General features: G+C 38.2%; 1 protein-coding gene across 1 annotated transcript in view; it reads left to right on the top strand.

Annotated features, from left to right (window-relative positions):
• The window catches only part of LOC126199241 (uncharacterized), a 197,822-nt gene that overhangs the window by 69,476 nt on the left and 104,661 nt on the right, over nt 1-23,685 (top strand). Inside the window, exon 5 of the mRNA XM_049936034.1 lies at nt 3,530-3,576. Within this exon, the coding sequence (XP_049791991.1) occupies nt 3,530-3,576 (47 nt within the window). The remainder of the gene's footprint in view (nt 1-3,529; nt 3,577-23,685) is intronic.

The raw sequence follows: 23,685 nt of genomic DNA, 5'->3' as shown, positions 1-23,685 counted from the left end.
GTGGTGGTCGGTAAGAATTTTGGGCACCCATCGTGCACAGAACTTACGGTAACCCAATCTTGCTGTCACTATCTCGTACAAGAGAGTCTTAGAAATCTGTGGAAAACCAGTAGACAACTCCGACATTGAGAAAAGTCGATTTTCACGAACTTTTGCATCAACTGTCTGAACGAGTTCGTCAGTCACCAATGATGGTCTACCACTCCTCTCTTCATCATGAGCGTTTTCTCGTCCACTTTTAAATAAACGTACCCATTCACGGACAACTCCTTCACTCATAACTCTTGGTCTGTACACGGCACAAAGCTCACGATGAATAGCTGCTGCAGAATATCCTTTGGCTGTAAAAAACCTTATGACAGCACGCACTTCACATTTGGCGGGGTTTTCTATTGCAGCACACATTTCAAACTGCCACAAAAACTAAACTAGCGCAGGTACGACGTTCACTCGACCACGGCTTGATGCCGACTGACCTGTTGAGTGCGTGAACGCACAGATGGCGTCGCTACTCCCCCCACAACCCGCACTGTGACCAATCGGAGGTTACTTTCTGAACCGCCCTCGTATATCTTGCAGAGAGAGTTATCAGAAGAGCTAGTATTAGTGGGAAGGATCCAGATGGCATGGCCAGTGAAGCAACCATTGAAGTCAAGCACATTGCACTGCATTGATTGATGATTACTGGGTGGCCTAACTGTCTCTCTGCCACAGTGTGATGATTGCCATTCACGTGGACAGTCATCTTGATCTTGTTAGTGGTCATGCCAACATAGCTAAACTGGTAGACTATATGGCTCCTTTCACATGTTGCCTTGCCTTTGATGGTGTAGGAAACACCTGTGACAGGAGGTGGTAGTGTAAGGATGTGTGGGGCAGGTCTTGCATGTAGGTTTTTCCAGGCTATATAAACTGTGGTTCAAAGGGTTATGTTGGAAGTGGGGATGGAGTAAGGACAGACAAGGTTATTCCATACGTTGGGTGGGTTATGGAATACCACTGTGGGAGTGGTAGGAAGACTATTTCTTATTTCAGGGCACAGTGGGAGGTAATGGAACTCTGGCAGAGAGTGTGATTCAGTTGCTCCAGTCCTGGATGAGAGTGAATCATGATGACGTCACTCCTTTGTCATCAGTTGTGATGTTTGCCTGCTTTATTTATTCATTGATAGTCCTTAGTATCAAAGTGCTGTATTGTTATATTGGATGAAAAATGCAGGTTGGAAGCTCAACACTTGACTATTGTAAATGATGTAGCCAACAGTTGCACATTAAGTTGATGCATTGTTGTTAATCTGAAAAGAGACCGTGGACTGACCGACTGTCTCAAGACCAAAAATTGGGCCTTTATATATCCTCACAATAATAGACACTGAAACTATACATTGTTCAACATTTAAGTTACTACAGAAATTACATTTAAAACACAACTCATTCAACTAACTGCATACATTGCAAGATTCCTTCTTTCTGACAGGTCCTTCTACCACAAAGGTCACGCCGAATTATTTGTTTAAATAATGAAATTAACAGATATAGTTATACAAACAATACCTTGACAAACCTGGTATCTATTTTGGAATTAATTAAGGGCTGGCTTTGCTAATATGTTTTCGAACAGAGCCAGATAGATACTTTAAGAAACCTAGTAGTTCTTCTTCCAAATGTTTATAATTAGTACAGAATTTATATTTGTTTATAAGTCAACAATAGACTCTAAGTCACAAAAAAAATTACCGTGATTACACCCTACAATGACCTGTAGCAAAAGATATTAACTAGGAATGGTCAAAATAAATTAGGAAATTAATTACATACACAAAACTAAGAACAAAATTAGATTTGGTGCTATATTCCTCAAGACTGAGGGTCAACCTTTCTCTTTTATGGAATTGCAGATTATACACATTTATGTTAATGGTGATTAGTCAAAAATGAATATAAAAAGAATTTAAAATGGCAGATGGCAAAACAAGAGAGGAAGTAAAGGGATCCCAGCTTGCTTCATCACACAGTCAGTGGGTATGTAGGTCCACTTCTGTAGCTGAGTGACCAGCATGTATGGCTGCAATGCAGAGGAGCCAGTTTCAATTCAAGTATTATAAATAAATTATATCAAAGTTATGAAAAGGATATAGTGCTACTCACTGTAAAGTTGATACTCTGAAATAGGCAGGCACAGCAAAAAGACTGTTACATACTAAGTATTCAGCCAAAGTGTTCTTCAGAAAAGAAAGGAAAACAGACACACATTCACACAAAGAGGCACAGTGCAGACACATGATCGCTATCTCTGGGTGCTTTAGCCAGACAGCTACTGTTGTGTCAAACAAAATCAGCAGGTGGGATTGGGGTAGGGAAGGTAGAGGGATAGCAGAGTATGGGTAGGGGGAGAGAATAGCACTGTCTGACTTTAGAATTCAGCAGAAGAAGACTCGAGAAGTGTCAAAAGGCTGGAAATAAGGAAATGACGGGGGGGGGGGGGGGGCTAGTGAATAGCCAGAGAGTAGCACAATGAGGGTGAGGGGATGTGAATTATGCGGAGGTTATAGGGCAGAGGGGACAGAAACTGTTGGGTGCAATGTGTGGGCACAGTAGGTTATTGTAGGTTGAGGCCAGGATAATTTTGAGACCGGAGAATGCGTTGTAAGTATAACTCCCATCTGCACAGTTCAGAAGAGCTGGTGGTGGAGTAGGATCCAAATGGCCTGGACTGTGAAGCACTGTTAAAATCAAGCCTTTTATGATCAGCTGCATGTTGTGCCACAGGACTGTCTTACCCCATCAGAGGTCAGGCCACCTGCGAAAGCAGCCATGTCATGTACCAGCTCTGCTGCAATCATTTCTCAGCTTTTTATATTGTTATGACTACCAGCCATCTGTATACCAGTATGAATGGCTATAATATGCTTGATTTTAACATGAGAGTTTCCTTACAACACAATCTCTGCATCCAAAATTGTATTTTGTTTTTGTAAGTATTATTTTGTAAGTATTACTACTTGTAATACTATATATATATATGAAATATGTCTGCTTGTGTCTGTATATGTGTGGATGGATATGTGGGTGTGTGCGAGTGTATACCCGTCCTTTTTTCCCCCTAAGGTAAGTCTTTCCACTCCCGGGATTGGAATGACTCCTTACCCTCTCCCTTAAAACCCACATCCTTTCGTCTTTCCCTCTCCTTCCCTCTTTCCTGATGAGGCAACAGTTTGTTGCGAAAGCTTGAATTTTGTGTGTATGTTTGTGTTTGTTTGTGTGTCTGTCGACCTGCCAGCACTTTCATTTGGTGAGTCACATCATCTTTGTTTTTAGATATATTTTTCCTACATGGAATGTTTCCCTATATATATATATATATATATATATATATATATATATATATATATATATATATATATATATATATGCAAAAGTTAGCACATTGATGACTCCATGCAAAGAAAAGTAAATAAACAAATAAAAATAAATTTATAAGGTGGGAGTGAAGTGTGTAATTAACATTGAAAATCTGGTTTTTCCTTCAGAGAGCGATTGCCAAAGGACTTTATCACTACTCATTGTGATACAGATGGTAAGTTAAATACATATGAAATATTAGTTTCTTTTAGAGTAACAAACTAATTTTTTTCTTATTTTGTCATTCCTTATCAAGAAATAAGATTTTTTCACCATTGATTTTTTTTCTTGAAATTACTTGATCAGAGTTACACGACAATGATATGAATAAATGGATATAGTGGATTCTGTGAGCAAAGTTACACTATAAACTAAAGTAAATAATTTGCATGTAATAGAACTCTTTCTTTATTAAAATGGATTATCTGACAGTGAGTTACGCATATTTGTTTTCAAAACCCAGGAGAGAGGTATAATCTATTAATCATTCTGAAGGCATTTGCTTTGAATTTTGTTCTTACTAGCCTATTTATTGGGATGGCAAAATTTTGTATGGTTATCCAGAAACAAATTCCACAGTGTTGTTCCTGATAGGGTCAGAGATATAAAGATTCACAACTGTTAGTACTTGGAGTTTTGTCTGGATTTCAAAGTAGCTTATTGATAGCAAACCAATCCAATGAAGAGTTGAGAGATCCATGCATTTCCTGATGAGGAGCTGAGATATTGTTACATGATATAAACAAGGTTATGTCTTCAGCTTAACAATTAATTGACTATGACTCACAATAGGACAAATCAGTGAGAGCTTCTTTGAGAAAGCTGGTTCCAGAAACAAAGCCCTGTGGAACATCAGCACTAATTTCTAATAAGCAAGAGCGTCTATTTCTGAGTAAGACAAATTGCCTTACTTCATATAAACAGGAAGAAATTAAGGTTATTTTTACAATAATACTCCAATTTTGTTAGTGTGATGTCAGAAATGGAACATTAAAACAGTTTCTTTAGATCACATAATGCAAGTGACATTGTCTTTCTACTTTCCAAATTTTCAGGCTGGTATCAGGGATATTTTTAGGCAGCTAAAAATTAAATTGATTGTTACACTGAAGGTCACTAGCCTAATTGGATGAATTTGAGTAATTTGAACATTTTTTTAGAGTATTGGCACACATGGGTCTTTTTTATTACCTTCTTTTAGTACTGTGTGAGCAAATGGGTCAAGAAAAGATCTATATTCTGAACATTTTTCTGTTTTTGAAAATAAAACTTATATGCAGAGTGTATCTCCTGAGCATCATCAAGCACATTTTTTATGGTTTTTTGGCAGATTTTTGCAATTTTATTTTGACCATCTGTAGCTGGAGTCAGTGCAAATAAAAACTGCAGATCATATGTTTCATGCACCAGCCAGCATCAACAGAATCGTCAATTTGTTTCCTGTTGCAAACAAAATAATTTTTAAAGCAGAGTTTTACTTGCTCATTCAACTGAGCAGTTGCCAATTCTTCTATTTTGATGTATGTTTTAATGATATGTATTAAGAGGGACAGTAAAACAGGAAGAACAACGAGTGCTTCAATGATGACTGAGCAACACTGGTGCATGTTGATAGCAGACAGAATGACAAAAGGCTGCATACATGTTACTGCTGGAGCACTGTTATTTTTCCTATTTTACTGCTCTGCTAATACATATCAATAAAATGAATATTGCACTAGACTAATTTTGAACTGCTCTTTCAAATGGGTGCATAAAATTCCACTTCAGAAATCATTTTGTATGTAATGGGAAACAAACTGATACTTTTTATTGACACTGGGTATCACATGAAAGGTGTGGTGAACCATATTTGTTTGGGCTAACTTCAATTACATTGCAAAAATGAAGTTATAAATATCTGCTGAAGTCCCATGGAATTTCCACCTAACAACTCTTAGGACAGACACCTGGTATAAAATGAAAAATTCTTTTAATAATGTTACACCTCCAGTAGCAGTCCCTACTTTTGGAATCAGAGAATTTAGATGTATCTTTTGAATGACATTGGATGTGATAATTTCCCAGTGAAATGCATGTGCTACTGACAACTGAGACCAAGTAGATTGCTTACAGACATATCTGTTGCCTTAATTTTGTTTCCATGTTCTCTGACACAAGTGACAAAGAAGTCATTCAGTTTTTCTGCATCAAATAGAGTTTCATGTGACTGTTTAGAATTATCTTGTTTTATAATTTCTCATGCTGTGTGAACCTAAGCTTCAACAACTGTTCTCATCTTCAATAAAACTTATCGTAATATGTGACATCATCATCATTTACACCAGTTTTGGTCACTGTTGCAAATGGGCATAATCAGAGATCAGAATGGTGAATTTAAATAAATTCCAACATGTCATTCACTTGTGACAGTGGCTGAAATGTTTGTCTGTACAACAACATGGTGATACAGTTGCATGCGTAGATAAGTTTTAATGTAGTTTTTTGCTGCTTATAATTTATTTGGACCTCATTTGCATAACTTTCACAAGCTACTTTTTTGGTAAATGTAAGCTTAGCTTTATAGAACTTTTTACTTCTACATATTTAAAAAATATGTGAACTGCACTTTTCAATTCCATCGTTCCCTGTTTGGCATTTACGGACAAATTCACAATTTGTGTTACTTAAACTATCAATAAATAGCATAGTGTATTCTTCGCTCAGAGCTCTTATTCATGTTGCACCATATCCCCTGGGATACAAGGAACCACTTAGTAATTTTCTGAAATACAGTATTGACAATTTCATCAGTTAATTCTTGTTTGTCAGGTGTGATTACTATACTTGTATCATCAACAAAGAGAACTAACTTTGCCTCTTCATGAATATAGAATGGCAAGTCATTAATATATATTAAGAACAACAAAGGACCCAAGACTGACCCTTGTGGAACCCCATTCTTGATAGTTCCCCAGTTTGAGGAATGTGCTGATCTTTGCATGTTATGAGAGCTGCTTATTTCAACTTTCTGCACTCTTCCAGTTAGGTACGAATAACACCATTTGTGCACTGTTCCACTCATGCCACAATACTTGAGCTTGTCTAGCAGAATTTCATGATTTACACAATCAAAAGCCTTTGAGAGATCACAAAAAATCCCAATGGGTGGTGTTCGGTTATTCAGATCATTCAAAATTTGATTGGTGAAAGCATATATAGCATTTTCTGTTGAAAAACCTTTCTGTAAACCAAACTGTCATTTTGTTAGTACTTCATTGTTTCAGATATGTGAAGCTACTCTTGAATACATTACTTTCTCAAAAATTTTGGATAAAGCTGCTAGAAGGGAGATTGGATGGTAATTGTTGACATCAGGTCTATCCCCCTTTTTATGCAAAGGTATAACAATAGCATATTTCAGTCTATCAGGGAAAATGCCCTGTTCCAGAGAGCTATTACACAGGTGGCTGAGAATCTTACTTATCTGTTGAGAACAAGCTTTTAGTATTTTGCTGGAAATGCCATCAATTCCATGTGAGTTTTTGCTTTTAAGCAAGTTTATTATTTTCCTAATTTCAGAGGGAGAAGTGGGTGAGATTTCAGTTGTATCAAATTGCATAGGTATGGCCTCTTCCATTAACAGCCTAGCATCTTCTAATGAACACCTGGATCCTACTATATCCACAACATTAGGAAATGATTATTAAAAATATTTTCAACTTCTGACTTTTTGTTCATAAAGTTTTCATTCAATTTGATGGTAATACTGTCTTCTTTGATGGTAATACTGTCTTCCTGTGCTCTTGGTTGACCTGTTTCTCTTTTAATAATATTCCAAATTGTTTTAATTTTATTATCAGAGTTGCTGATTTCAGACATGATACACATACTTGTGGATTTTTTAATAACTTTTCTTAATATAACACAGTAGTTTTTATAATGTTTGATAGTTTCTGGGTCACTACTCTTTCTTGCTGTCAGATACATTTCCCTTTTCCGGTTACAAGATATTTTTATACCCTTAGTGAGCCATGGTTTGTTACAAGGTTTCTTACGAGTATATTTAACTATTTTCTTGGGGAAGCAGTTTTCAAATGCATTTACAAAAATGTCATGAAATAAATTATATTTTAAATTGGCATCACGATCACGGTACACCTCATCCCAGTCTAACTGCTGTAGGCTTTCCCTGAAATTTGCAATTGTTAAATCGTTGACTGAACGTACTACTTTGGAGGACTGTTTAGTATTGCTGAATGGAGCTATGACATATATTGTAACTAGCTGTGCACCATGATCAGAAAGACCATTCTCAAGAGGCTGAGTATTTATCTGGTTAAACTTATCTTGGTCTATAAAGTAGTTATCTATCAGTGAGCTGCTATCCTTTACCACCCGAGTAGGAAAATCAATAACGGGTGTCAAATTGAAAGAACTGAGTAATACTTCAAGGTCATTTTTCCTATTACCCTCTTTCAGAGAATCTACATTGAAGTCCCCACAAATAATAATTTGCTTCCCCCTGTCTGACAGATAGCACAACAAGGAGTCCAAATTTTTCAGAAATAGATGAAAATTTCCTGATGGTGACCTATATACAGTTACAATTATAAATGTGCCTTTATTTAATTTAAGCTCACAGGCACATGCTTCTATATGCTTCTCTACACAAAACTTTTTTGTTTCTATACTTTTTCCACAATGATAACTTTTGACATATATGGCAACTCCTCCTTTCTCCATATTTTCTCTCATTACATGTGCAGAGAGCTTATATCCACTTACATTTACCTTATCCGTATCAGTAACAATGTGATGCTCAGACAGGCATAGTATATCTATTTCATCTAAATCTTCTAAACAAACCAGAAGCTCATCTATTTTATTCTTTAAACTCCCAATATTTTGATGAAATATACTTACATTATTTTTAATTATACTTTTATGAGAACCTTTCCTTATTCTAACATTTGCAGTACTCTCCTGTCTGAGTTTCTCATTGTGCTTAGGCCTAGTTCCTATACCAGTGGTCACATGGTGTTCAGAGAGGCAGATCATGTCAACTGGGTTGGGTGACTTTAATTCATCAATGCAATTACCTAGGACTGAGATACAACTTGGTGGAGATAAATTTCTGGTGATTGGTGAAAATTTATAATTGACAGCTGTGATTGGTGATCCAATGTGCTAGAATTGTGCTGTTTAATTTCTTTCCTAAACTGAAGATTTGTTTCAATCCTGACCTCTCGTAGAACTTGACATCTTTCTGTCTTACCTATCCTAAAAAAGGTGCTGCTCCAACACCTGTAACCACTGGTATTTTACCATTCATGGCAGTGCCTCCCGCCCCTAAATTTTCTGCTATTACCCCAGCCAGTTTCCCCTTCCCTTTCCTGTTGAGATGTAGGCCGTGCCTGGTGTAGTCCCACCTACTGAGAGAATTGACAGGAACCACACCAATATGAGCTCCCGCACCCGACCCAAGCAGCCGTTCCAACTCCAAATTAACTCTCCCAACAGAAGAGTCCAAATGAGGCCGGTCATGGTGTCTCAGGACAGATACAAATTCAACATTGGTGTGTCTCGATGCCGACGCAATCTTTACCAGGTCACACTCTATACTGTACCCAGGATCTCTGTCGATGCTGTTCCCTGGCCCTCCCACAATAACCACGGTGTCTTCCCTAGTAAATCCTATACAGAGTGAACCTAAATCCTCTGTCACCTGATCCAGACTAGCACTTGGTTTGAAAAAATTTGTGACCTGGTATTCTGGTCCTAATTCCTCCTGCAGAAGTTGGCCTACACCTCTGGCATGAGAACTGCCTAACAACAAAACTTTCTTCCTTTTCGATGGCTTTCCTACATTCTTTTTCAATTTCCTATTGAAAGTTTGTTGTGTCCTGTCTACACCTACCGCTGCTTGAGGCTCATCAGTTTCTAACTGAAGCAACAGGTCAAACTTATTTTTAACATTCACCACAAAACTGTCAGACTTAGTTCTAGGCCTGTTCCTTCTGCTACCTGTTGCCACTTCCCACCTCTCTTTGCCCTTCTCCCTCCTTAACCTGTCCAGATCTTCCCTAGCCTGATCTAGCTCAGCCTGAAGGGCAGCAATTTTCCCCTCCTGTTCCACTATCTTCCTATCTCTGCTGCAAATCCTACATAACCACTGATGAGCCTGATCCGCTTTCCTGACACCCACGCCACTGCAGTCCCCCCAGTGAAAAAAACTACTGCATCCATCACACCAAATCCTGGAACTAACAATTCTATGGCTAGTCAGGCACTTCTCACTCATGGCAAAAATAATACTTTAGCTATAATAAATCAATTAAATTACCGAAAATCAAAAAAGTCGTTACAAGAATTAAGCCTATTCACAAATGTATATAAGCAAGTTTCTGATTTAAAATTCCGCTGTTTTTCTGAGATCTGTATTAAAACAATGAAGGTATATGCTATTTATTTTATATTTCACTCGATGGAATGAAAAAAAGGACAATTAAACGAGATACTTTAACTTTGATTCTCCAAAAACGTTATGAGAATTAGGCCTATAAACAAATGTATATAAGCAAGTTTCTGATATAAAGTTACGCTGTTTTTCTGAAATCTGTATTAAAACAATGAAGTTATACGCTATTTATGGTAGTTTACTTATTTGTTACCAAGAAATTAGTTAAACTACCGTGAAACTAGAAACAAACACGTTTACAAAATTTAAGCCTAAGCGCGACTTCGCGAAGTTACGATCTTTTCATGTTTTCTGAAAAAATACGTAAAGAAAAGTCAAACCTTTAACGGCAAGACTAAATGATATACTAAACTGATCTGCCCATCATATCCTATTCCAGTCGTATCATATATCATACTTGACTGGGCTCTTGGTTACCTGTTGTGTATTACCTTTGCTGAAATGCTATGTTGCATCCTGAGCAATGAAAAACTCTATTGAGCTGCTTATTGATATGGTTATCAAAGACAAAGTACAACTAAGGACAGTTTTGTTTGCTTAGAGCAATGTACATTTCTCTCAAAATGTGGTGTAGTGATATATACCATTCCAGGGGAATGAGACATATCCTTACATCTTCTTACCAATGAGTGATACTCACAGCAAAAGTAAGTTCCATGATAAGAAAATAGTAGTATAAAATAATATGTGTAATATACGGGTACATACATTGTGCATTGGTTTTATTCTTAGTGTACACGTGGTAAGCCATATTGTGGGATGGCAAATGTCTTCGTACCAAGACCTGTTATATCAAGCATAGATGCATGTTAAAATGGAAGATAGATGAACTTATGAGATTGGTATTGATCTTGTAGGCAGAAGCATTAATATATCCAGTTAGTATGAGTTATCACTGTATCTATAGCAGGATACACAAGAATTCACCACACAAGCAAAGCTCTTGCTTGTGTGCCATAGCTCTCTTGCCTAGCTGTACACTTCCCCCTCCACCACGCCACACTGTCTGAGTACAGGGAGGGGGAAGAGAGGCAAACTAGTAAAGTGCCACATTTAAATGGCTATACACTTGCTGACAGTTTCACAGATTTTAGCATTCAGTTTACCATGTGATTTAGCTCATTTAGTTTTGTAATTGAGAAAATCAGATATGTGAAAGACTGGGTGACATATCAGTGACTATTTCTCTACATAAAACTTTGAATACAGCACAGGGAGTTACCTTTCATATAGACCCTACATCCAAACAGATGAGGAGCTTCAAGCTAATCTAGCTCAGCTAGGCACACATTTTGTTTGATGGGTGTAATAAGGTCCAAAAGATAACTGAATTGATACAGCTGTTTTCATCTCAAATTTTGGAAGAAATGTCTTCCCAAAAAAGTTAATTATATATAGATGTGACATGAAACCTTAGGTCCCACCACCCATGAGACGTTTTAGATGCTTATGTTTTGGACGTATTTCAGAAAAGAAAATACAAGAAAATAAAATGATGGACTGCCTGTCATATTGTGAAGCAAGGAAAAAATATGAACACACACATCCAGTTGATGTGATGACCATTTATGCCAGAGTTGTGGCTATCACCCTGTCTACCTCAACATTTTCAAAGCCAAATCTATCACCCACTATAAACAAAGAACATAAAATGAAAACAAAAAGATACGTGGAAGAAAGAGCTCTGTCATTATTGACTTCCAGTCTTGCAGAATCAACAGGTTCCTCATAGCAGATACAGAAGGAGACCCTTCATATTCCTCTGACAGCACAAGAAAGGAAGTTCCATTTCACAGCTTCTTCCTCCATAATATGACTGATGTACAGTAAGACACTAGTCAGAGGTTAAAAGAGGCTAAGACATCGAGCTGAAGAAAAGTTTCTTGTCTTGTTACCCAGACATACAAACAAAAGAATTTCACAAAGGAAAACAGCAAAAAGAGAAAAAAAGAAGGAAAAAAGACAGGAAATAAATAAAACAAAAAACTAATACACCAGTTCAATTGGAACCAGAACTCTTCTTGACAGTAGAAGACTCTATGGACACTATGCCAACAGCACGTGGAACATTGAAACAATCTGCAGAACAATGCATATCATCATTATTTTCCCTAATCCCACCGACACCTTTTCAATGATTTTACAATGGACTTACATTCACAAAGTATCAAAAATATGTATAATGGAAAATCCATGATGCAATCATGACAGTATTATGGGAAGGATAGATTATTACTCATCATAAAGAGGGGACATCTAGTTGCAGAGGGGCACAACTAAAAGTCAGCCATACATTTGAGCTTTTGGCTACAAGGCATTACTCTAGAGTGGAAAACACACACACATTCACACAAGTACAACTTACACACAAATGACCTCTGCCTCTGGTTTCAGTGGCAGTCTTTTTGTTGGGCCTGTCTGAAACTCAACATGGTGAATAACAGTCTGTCCTTTTCATAACATTGTCACAATACTTACAGCATCAAGATTTTTGGAAGCCCATTTTCCTACTTGTTGTGTATGATAAAAATAGGATAAACATGGAATGAACAACTGGATGTGTTTGCACACTAGTCAAATAAAACAATCTCAGTGAACAAACACCTATGAGCACTATATTTGAGGCAGTGACCATTAGAGTACAGTTGAGCCTAATGGTGATAATCTGTAATATTTACACACATCCTGACCAAGATATTACCTACAGGGAAATGGAAGATCTAATTAAAAAGTTACACTCTTCTTCTCTACCTAACAACTTTGGAGGATCCAATGCATTTCAGCACCATCTGTAGCTTATATGTTGCTGTAGATTTGTCAGTCCGCAGTCATAGTGTCCCAACTGAGATCAATTGGAAAATTCATGATGACCTTTGCAGTAGTGATCATTATCCTATCATTGCACTGGCCCCATATCTACAACACAACAATAGTTTACCACATTGATAACTGCAAAAAACCATTTGGGATACTTTCACTGCTAAAGTGCAGGTCAGTAGAAATGGAGAGAAGAGAACTGATGAAATAGTACAAGATGCAACAGAACCAAGTTATGAACACTACAATACCATTCTTTTCTGGTAGTTCTTGATGTAAGCCTGTTTTAGTGTAGTGCTGAGATGTTACAGATGCCATCAGAGAAGAACAAAGAACTGTACAAAGACATACGTACCACGCCTTTATTGAAAATTTAATTTTATTCAAAAGATCAAGGACAAAATCGTGTTACTTAGTGAAACAAAAGAAGAAATAATTTTGGGAATTATATGTTTCTTCAATGACAGTACATGCACGAGCTTCAGAAATGTGGTCCAAATGATGACAGATTAGTGGATTTCATGTCACTAATGCAATTCAGGGAATCAATCATGAAGGGAAAATTAACACCAGTTCCTCTGTCATTGATGAACTGTTAGCAGTATATTATGCACAATTGTTGGCATCTAAGAACTGCCATCCTACTTTCACACATCACCATTCAATATACTGCAATACAATATCTTTTATTTTGAAATTAATTCACTGACTGTGAACTCCTTGGTGTCAACTGTATTAGGTATAGAACTACTACCCAATAATGACATGAAAATTTGTGCTGGACCGGGATTCAAACCCGGCTTTTCCATTTTTCAGAAGTGGTTGCCTTAACTACTTTAGACATCCATTTGTACTCCCTGGACTGACACAAATGTCCATATGTCACACTGTTTACATTCTGATATCATAGTCTTCCCATGAACCAGGACCTTGCCGTTGGTGGGGAGGCTTGCGTGCCTCAGCGATACAGATGGCCGTACCGTAGGTGCAACCACAACGGAGGGGTATCTGTTGAGAGGCCAGACAAACGTGGTTCCTGCAGAGGGGCAGCAGCCTTTTCAGTAGTTGCAGGGGCTGGATGATTGACTGATCTGGCCTTGTAACATTAACCAAAACGACCTTGCTGTGCTGGTACTGCGAACGGCTGAAAGCAAGGGGAAACTACAGCCATAATTTTTCCCGAGGACATGCAGCTTTACTGTATGATTAAATGATGCTGGCGTCCTCTTGGGTAAAATATTCCGGAGGTAAAATAGTCCCCCATTCGGATCTCCGGGCGGGGACTACTCAAGAGGACGTCGTTATCAGGAGAAAGAAAACTGGCATTCTACGGATCGGAGCGTGGGATGTCAGATCACTTAATCGGGCAGGTAGGTTAGAAAATTTAAAAAGGGAAATGGATAGGTTAAAGTTAGATATAGTGGGAATTAGTGAAGTTCGGTGGCAGGAGGAACAAGACTTCTGGTCAGGTGAATACAGGGTTATAAATACAAAATCAAATAGGGGTAATGCAGGAGTAGTTTAATAATGAATTAAAAAAAATAGGAGTGCGGGTTAGCTACTACAAACAGCATAGTGAACGCATTATTGTGGCCAAGATAGACACAAAGCCCATGCCTACTACAGTAGTACAAGTTTATATGCCAACTAGCTCTGCAGATGATGAAGAAATTGATGAAATGTATGACGAGATAAAAGAAATTATTCAGGTAGTGAAGGGAGATGAAAATTTAATAGTCATGGGTGACTGGAATTCAAGAGTAGGAAAAGGGAGAGAAGGAAACATAGTAGGTGAATATGGATTGGGGGGAAGAAATGAAAGAGGAAGCCGCCTTGTAGAATTTTGCACAGAGCATAACTTAACACTTGGTTCAAGAATCATAAAAGAAGGTTGTATACCTGGAAGAATCCTGGAGATACTAATAGGTATCAGATAGATTATATAGTGGTAAGACAGAGATTTAGGAACCAGGTTTTAAATTGTAAGACATTTCCAGGGGCAGATGTGGATTCTGACCACAATCTATTGGTTATGAGCTGCAGATTGAAACTGAAGAAACTGCAAAAAGGTGGGAATTTAAGGAGATGGGACCTGGATAAACTGAAAGAACCAGAGGTTGTAGAGAGTTTCAGGGAGAGCATAAGGGAACAATTGACAGGAATGGGGGAAAGAAATACAGTAGAAGAAGAATGGGTAGCTCTGAGGGATGATGTAATGAAGGCAACAGAGGATCAAGTAGGTAAAAATACGAGGGCTAATAGAAATCCTTGGGTAACAGAAGAAATATTGAATTTAATTGATGAAAGGAGAAAATATAAAAATGCGGTAAATGAAGCAGGCAAAAGGGAATACAAACGTCTCAAAAATGAGATCGACAGAAAGTGCAAAATGGCTAAGCAGGGATGGCTAGAGGACAAATGTAAGGATGTAGAGGCTTGTCTCACCAGGGGTTAGATAGATACTGCCTACAGGAAAATTAAAGATCGACACAATAAAGATCGACAGAAAGTGCAAAATGGCTAAGCAGGGATGGCTAGAGGACAAATGTAAGGATGTAGAGGCTTGTCTCACCAGGGGTAGGAAAATTAAAGAGATCTTTGGAGAGAATAAAACCACTTGTATGAATATCAAGAGCTCAGATGGCAACCCAGTCCTAAGCAAAGAAGGGAAGGCACAAAGGTGGAAGGAGTATATATAGAGTTTATACAAGAGCGATGTACTTGAGGACAATATTATGGAAATGGAAGAGGATGTAGATGAAGATGAAATGGGAGATAAAATACTGCGTGAAGAGTTTGACAGAGCACTGAAAGACCTGAGTCGAAACAAGGCCCCGGGAGTAGACAACATTCCATTAGAACTACTGATGGCCTTGGGAGAGCCAGTCATGACAAAACTCTACCATCTGGTGAGCAAGATGTATGAGACAGGCGAAATACCCACAGACTTCAAGAAGAATATAATAATTCCAATACCAAAGAAAGCAGGTGTTGACAGATGTGAAAATTACCGAACTATCAGTTTAATAAGTCACAGCTGCAAAATACTAACGCGATTTCTTTACAGACGAATGGAAAAACTGGTAGAAGCGGACCTCGGGGAAGATCAGTTTGGATTCCGTAGAAATGTTGGAACACGTGAGGCAATACTAACCTTACGACTTATCTTAGAAGAAAGATTAAGAAAAGGCAAACCTACGTTTCTAGCATTTGTAGACTTAGAGAAAGCTTTTGACAACGTTAACTGGAATACTCTCTTTCAAATTGTGAAGGTGGCACGGGTAAAATACAGGGAGCAAAAGGCTATTTACAATTTGTACAGAAACCAGATGGCAGTTATAAGAGTCGAGGGGCATGAAAGGGAAGCAGTGGTTGGGAAAGGAGTGAGACAGGGTTGTAGCCTCTCCCCGATGTTATTCAATCTGTATATTGAGCAAGCAGTAAAGGAAACAAAAGAAAAATTCGGAGTAGGTATTAAAATTCATGGAGAAGAAGTAAAAACTTCGAGGTTCGCCGATGACATTGTAATTCTGTCAGAGACAGCAAAGGACTTGGAAGAGCAGTTGAACGGAGGTGACAGTGTCTTGAAAGGAGGATATAAGATGAACATCAACAAAAGCAAAACGAGGATAATGGAATGTAGTCAAATTAAATCGGGTGATGCTGAGGGGATTAGATTAGGAAATGAGACACTTAAAGTAGTAAAGGAGTTTTGCTATTTAGGGAGTAAAATAACTGATGATGGTCGAAGTAGAGAGGATATAAAATGTAGACTGGCAATGGCAAGGAAAGCGTTTCTGAAGAAGAGAAATTTGTTAACATCGAGTATAGATTTAAGTGTCAGGAAGTTGTTTCTGAAAGTATTTGTATGGAGTGTAGCCATGTATGGAAGTGAAACATGGACGATAACCAGTTTGGACAAGAAGAGAATAGAAGCTTTCGAAATGTGGTGCTACAGAAGAATGCTGAAGATAAGGTGGGTAGATCACGTAACTAATGAGGAGGTATTGAATAGGATTGGGGAGAAGAGAAGTTTGTGGCACAACTTGACTAGAAGAAGGGATCGGTTGGTAGGACATGTTTTGAGGCATCAAGGGATCACAAATTTAGCATTGGAGGGCAGCGTGGAGGGTAAAAATCGTAGAGGGAGACCAAGAGATCAATACACTAAGCAGATTCAGAAGGATGTAGGTTGCAGTAGGTACTGGGAGATGAAGAAGCTTGCACAGGATAGAGTAGCATGGAGAGCTGCATCAAACCAGTCTCAGGACTGAAGACCACAACAACAACAACATCATAGTCTACTAAATTCATTACCTAATGCTCTCAACATTACTTGACTTTCCACAACACAGGGACTAAGGCAGTGAGGAATCAAGAGCAGTGTTGTTATCATCGTGTGCCTTCCTAGGCTTGTAATACTTACATCTGCGTCTGAAACAACAGACCTTATTAACAATCCACAGATGTACGAAATACTTCAAAATTAATTCACTGACTGTGAATTTCTTGACATCAGCTATATTAAGTGTAGATCTAATACACAATAGTGACACATGATAATTTGCTGGACCAGGACTCAAACCCAGATTTCACACTTATTGTGAGTGGTTGCCTTAACCATTTCAGCTATCTATGCACACTTCCTGGACTGACACAAACTTTCATGTCACACTGTCTACAACCTTATATTATATCAATAAAACTGATTACCTAATGCTCACAACATTACTTAGATTCCCACAGTAGGGAGAATGAGACAGTGCCGAAGTCAGACCTCTGTTTAAGAAAGAGTCGAGGGAAGACATGGGAAACTATCATCCTATTTCTATTCTTCCAATCTTGTCGAAAGTGTTTGTGGAAGTGGCTGCAAACCAGATACAAGATTTTATTGTAAAAAATGATATTATTATAAATAATCAATTTTGATTCCAACCAACACCCTGGATGCAGTAAATAACTTTATTGAAAAGATAGGCAAAGCACTGTAACAGAGGAGTAAAGTTGCTGGCATTTTCTGTGATCTTACTATAGCTTTCGACTCTGTAAACCATGCCTGGCTTATCTACAAATTAGATAAATATGGGATTAGGGGCAATACTCTCAAATGGCTTACATCGTACCTGCAGAACAGAAAACGAAGGGTAACTATCAATTCAAATGAGGTGAATTATTTTTCGAAGTGGAGTACTGTATCACAAGGTGTACCTCAAGGCTCCATTTTGGGGCCAATCTTGTTGCTATTCTATGTAAATGACTTATCCACAAATATCAATTCCCCATCAGTTCTGTTTGCAGATTACACTTCTGTTTCAATTGAAGATGGTGAAGCAGAAAAGTTCCAAACATCATTGTGAGCACACTGGATACCCTAGAAAACTGGTTCCAATTAAATGGATTCAAACTGAACATTTTCAAAGCAAACACTCAAAATGTCCAGAGCTTAAAATACAACACAATAATCAACTTATGGAAGAAGTTGACACTGTCAAATTTCTAGGCCTAAATGTGGACTGGAACTGGAACACACATATTGACTCCTTATGAAATAAACTGAGCAGTTTTGCATTGCAATGGAGATACTTGCAAATTCTACCGACATGAGCACACAAATAATAGCATACCATTGTTATTTTGAATCTGTAATTAGGTATGGTATAACATCTGGGGAAGTTCAAGTAGAGTAGGCCTATCTCGTACACTGAAACTTACGAAAAAAAATTATCAGGTACATATGTACCACACAAAAAACAGAATCTTGTTGCCCATTATTTTGACAACTGCAAATCCTAACTGTGCCCTCCATATACATTTATGACATTATTATCTTTCTACACAGCAGGCATAAATTATTTGAGGAAAATCATTTTAATCACACATCCAACACAAGAAATGAAAATAATTTTATGCTTCCCACACACAAATTGAAATTATATGAATGGGCTCCCCAGTATATGAAGATGACAATATAAACAAATTAATGGGCAAAAATATATTTAATCTTAAGCCAGAGATCATAAAAATAAGGCTACATCAGAGTCTGTGGGAGAAATGCTACTACTAGACAGAAGAATTTTTAGAGGATGACATGTAATTTGAGTTAGGGTAATTTAGTGCTAGATATTTAGATAGTATTTTTATTATTGTTATTATTATTATCTCTGCCTTTTGTGCATATAAAACAAAATTGTATTATTATTATGATGCTGTATGTAAAGATCAGCTTTCTATGTTTATGGTAAATTTTGCCAAACTTTTGACGTGTCTCTTGTTCCTGAATCAAATGATTTTGATTATATATGTTGTTGTAGTTGTTGTTGTTGTGGTCTTCAGTCCTGAGACTGGTTTGATGCGGCACTCCATGCTACTCTATCCTGTGCAAGCTTCTTCATCTCCCAGTACCTACTGCAGCCTACATCCTTCTGAATCTGCTTAGTGTATTCATCTCTTGGTCTCCATCTATGATTTTTACCCTCCACGCTGCCCTCCATTGCTAAATTTGTGATCCCTTGATGCCTCAGAACATGTCCTACCAACCAATCCCTTCTTCTAGCCAAGTTGTGCCACAAACTCCTCTTCTCCCCAATTCTATTCAATACCTCCTCATTAGTTATGTGATCTACCCATCTAATCTTCAGCATTCTTCTGCAGCACCTCATTTCGAAAGCTTCTATTCTCTTCTTGTCTAAACTATTTATCGTCCATGTTTCACTTCCATACGTGGCCACACTACATACAAATACTTTAAAAAATAACTTCCTGACACTTAAATCAATACTCGAAGTTAACAAATTTCTCTTCTTCAGAAACGCTTTCCTTGCCATTGCCAGTCTACATTTTATATCCTCTCTACTTCAACCATCTTTAGTTGTTTTGCTTCCCAAATAGCAAAATTCCTTTACTACTTTAAGTGTCTCATTTCCTAATCTAATTCCCTCAGCATCACCCGACTTAATTCGACCACATTCCATTATCCTCATTTGCTTTTGTTGATGTTCATCTTATATCCTCCTTTCAAGACACTGTCCATTCCGTTCAACTGTTCTTCCAAGTCCTGTGCTGTCACTGACAGATTTTACAATGTCATCGGTGAACCTCAAAGGTTTTATTTCTTCTCCATGGATTTTAATACCTACTCCGAACTTTTATTTTGTTTCCTTTACTGTTTGCTTAATATACAGATTGAATAGCATCGGGGAGAGGCTACAACCCTGTCTCACTCCCTTCCCAACCACTGCTTCCCTTTCATGTCCCTCGACTCTTATAACTGCCATCTGCTTTCTGTACAAATTGTAAATAGCCTTTCGCTCCCTGTATTTTACCCCTGCCGCCTTCTGAATTTGAAAGAGAGTATTCCAGTCAACTTTGTCAAAAGCTTTCTTTAAGTCTACAAATGCTAGAAACGTAGGTTTGCCTTTCCTTAATCTTCCTTCTAAGATAAGTCGTAAGGTCAGTATTGCCTCATGTGTTCCAACATTTCTACGGAATTCAAACTGCTCTTCTCCAAGGTCGGCTTCTACCAGTTTTTCCATTCGTCTGTAAAGAATTTGCATTAGTATTTTGCAGTTGTGACTTATTAAACTGATAGTTCAGTAATTTTCACATCTGTCAACACCTGCTTTCTTTGGTATTGGAATTATTATATTCTTCTTGAAGTCTGTGGGTATTTCGCCTGTCTCATAAATCTTGCTCACCAGATGGTAGAGTTTTGTCATGACTGGCTCTCCCAAGGCCATCAGTAGTTCTAATGGAATATTGTCTACTCCCGGGGCCTTGTTTCGACTCAGGTCTTTCAGTGCTCTGTCAAACTCTTCACGCAGTATTTTATCTCCCATTTCATCTTCATCTACATCCTATTCCATTTCCATAATATTGTCCTCAAGAACATCGCCCCTGTATAGACCCTCTATATACTCCTTCCACCTTTCTGCTTTCCCTTCTTTGCTTAGAACTGGGTTTCCATCTGAGCTCTTGATATTCATGCTTAGCCATTTTGACTTCCTGTTGGTCTCATTTGTGAAATGTTTGTATCCCTTATTGCCTGCTTCATTTACCGCATTTTTGTATTTTCTCCTTTCATCAATTAGATGCAGTATCTCTTCTGTTACCCAAGGATTTCTACTAGCCCATGACTTTTTACCTACTTGATCCTCTGCTGCCTTCACTATTTCATCCCTCAAAGCTACCCATTCTTCTTCTACTGTATTTCTTTCCCCCATTCCTGTCAAATGTTCCCGTATGCTCTCCCTGAAACTCTCTACAACCTCCGGTTTAGCCAGCTTATCAAGCTCCCATCTCCTTAAATTCCCACCTTTTTGCAGTTTCTTCAGTTTTAATTTACAGTTCATAACCAATAGATCGTTATCAGGAGAATTACCAAACTATCAGTTTAATAAGTCACAGCTGCAAAATACTAACACGAATTCTTTACAGACGAATGGAAAAACTGGTAGAAGCGGACCTCGGGGAAGACCGGTTAGGATTCCGTAGAAATGTTGGAACACGTGAGGCAATACTAACCTTACGACTTATCTTAGAAGAAAGATTAAGAAAAGGCAAACCTACGTTTCTAGCATTTGTAGACCTAGAGAAAGCTTTTGACAACGTTAACTGGAATACTCTCTTTCAAATTCTGAAGGTGGCACGGGTAAAATACAGGGAGCGAAAGGCTATTTACAATTTGTACAGAAAGCAGATGGCAGTTATAAGAGTCGAGGGGCATGAAAGGGAAGCAGTGGTTGGGAAAGGAGTGAGACAGGGTTGTAGCCTCTCCCCGATGTTATTCAATCTGTATATTGAGCAAGCAGTAAAGTAAACAAAAGGAAAATTCGGAGTAGGTATTAAAATTCATGGAGAAGAAGTAAAAACTTTGAGGTTCGCCGATGACATTGTAATTCTGTCGGAGACAGCAAAGGACTTGGAAGAGCAGTTGAACGGAATGGACAGTGTCTTGAAAGAAGGATATAAGATGAACATCAACAAAAGCAAAACGAGGATAATGGAATGTAGTCAAATTAAATCGGGTGATGCTGAGGGGATTAGATTAGGAAATGAGACACTTAAAGTAGTAAAGGAGTTTTGCTATTTAGGGAGTAAAATAACTGATGATGGTCGAAGTAGAGAGGATATAAAATGTAGACTGGCAATGGCAAGGAAATCTTTTCTGAAGAAGAGAAATTTGTTAACATCGAGTATAGATTTAAGTGTCAGGAAGTCGTTTCTGAAAGTATTTGTATGGAGTGTAGCCATGTATGGAAGTGAAACATGGACGATAACCAGTTTGGACAAGAAGAGAATAGAAGTTTTCGAAATGTGGTGCTACAGAAGAATGCTGAAGATAAGGTGGGTAGATCACGTAACTAATGAGGAGGTATTGAATAGGATTGGGGAGAAGAGAAGTTTGTGGCACAACTTGACTAGAAGAAGGGATCGGTTGGTAGGACATGTTTTGAGGCATCAAGGGATCACAAATTTAGCATTGGAGGGCAGCATGGAGGGTAAAAATCGTAGAGGGAGACCAAGAGATCAATACACTAAGCAGATTCAGAAGGATGTAGGTTGCAGTAGGTACTGGGAGATGAAGAAGCTTGCACAGGATAGAGTAGCATGGAGAGCTGCATCAAACCAGTCTCAGGACTGAAGACCACAACAACAACAACCAATAGATTGTTGTCAGAGTCCACATCTGCCCCTGTAAATGTCTTACAATTTAAAACCTGGTTCCTAAATCTCTGTCTTATCATTATATAATCTATCTGAAACCTTCTAGTATCTCCAGGGTTCTTCCATGTATACAACCTTCTTTCATGATTCTTGATCCAAGTGTTAGCTATGATTAAGTTGTGTTCTGTGCAAAATTCTACCAGGCGGCTTCTCTTTCATTTCTTAGCCCTGTTGTTAAGTATGGTGACACACTCTCTCTCTCTCTCTCTCCTTTTATTTATTTATTTTTTGAGAATTGTGGTTTGTACCGTAGGTGCAACCACAACGGAGGGGTATCAGTTGAGAGGCCAGACAAACGTGTGGTTCCTGAAGAGGGGCAGAAGCCTTTTCAGTAGTTGCAGGGGCAACAGTCTGGGTGATTGACTGATCTGGCCTTGTAACACTAACCAAAATGGCCTTGCTGTTCTGGTACTGCGAACGGCTGAAAGCAAGGGGAAACTACAGCCGTAATTTTTCCCGAGGGCATGCAGCTTTACTGTATGATTAAATGATGATGGCGTCCTCTTGGGTAAAATATTCCGGAGGTAAAATAGTCCCCCATTCGGATCTCTGGGCGGGGACTACTCAAGAGGATATCGTTATAAGGAGAAAGAAACCTGGCGTTCTGCGGATCGGAGCGTGGAATGTCAGATCCCCTAATCGGGCAGGTAGGTTAGAAAACTTAAAAAGGGAAATAGATAGGTTAAAGTTAGATATAGTGGGAATTAGTGAAGTTTGGTGGCAGGAGGAACAAGACTTCTGGTCAGGTGAATACAGGGTTATAAATACAAAATCAAATAGGGGTAATGCAGGAGTAGGTTTAATAATGAATAATAAAATAGGAGTGCGGGTAAGCTACTACAGACAGCATAGTGAATGCATTATTGTGGCCAAGATAGACACAAAGCCCACACCTACTACAATAGTACAAGTTTATATGCCAACTAGCTCTGCAGATGATGAAGAAATTGATGAAATGTATGATGAGATAAAAGAAATTATTCAGGTAGTGAAGGGAGACGAAAATTTAATAGTCATGGGTGACTGGAATTCAAGAGTAGGAAAAGGGAGAGAAGGAAACATAGTAGTAGAATATGGATTGGGGAAAGGAATAAAAGAGGTAGCCGACTGGTAGAATTTGAGGTAGCCGACTGGTAGAATTTTGCACAGAGCATAAATTAATCATAGCTAACACTTGGTTCAAGAATCATGAAAAAAGGTTGTATACATAGAAGAACCCTGGAGATACTAAAAGGTATCAGATAGATTATATAATGGTAAGACAGAGATTTAGGAACCAGGTTT

The sequence above is a fragment of the Schistocerca nitens genome, chromosome 8 (assembly GCF_023898315.1).
Source record: "Schistocerca nitens isolate TAMUIC-IGC-003100 chromosome 8, iqSchNite1.1, whole genome shotgun sequence".
In the NCBI taxonomy this organism is placed as follows: Eukaryota; Metazoa; Arthropoda; class Insecta; order Orthoptera; family Acrididae; genus Schistocerca; species Schistocerca nitens.
Note: the sequence above shows the minus strand (reverse complement) of the source record. Positions and strands in the feature narration are given on the sequence as shown.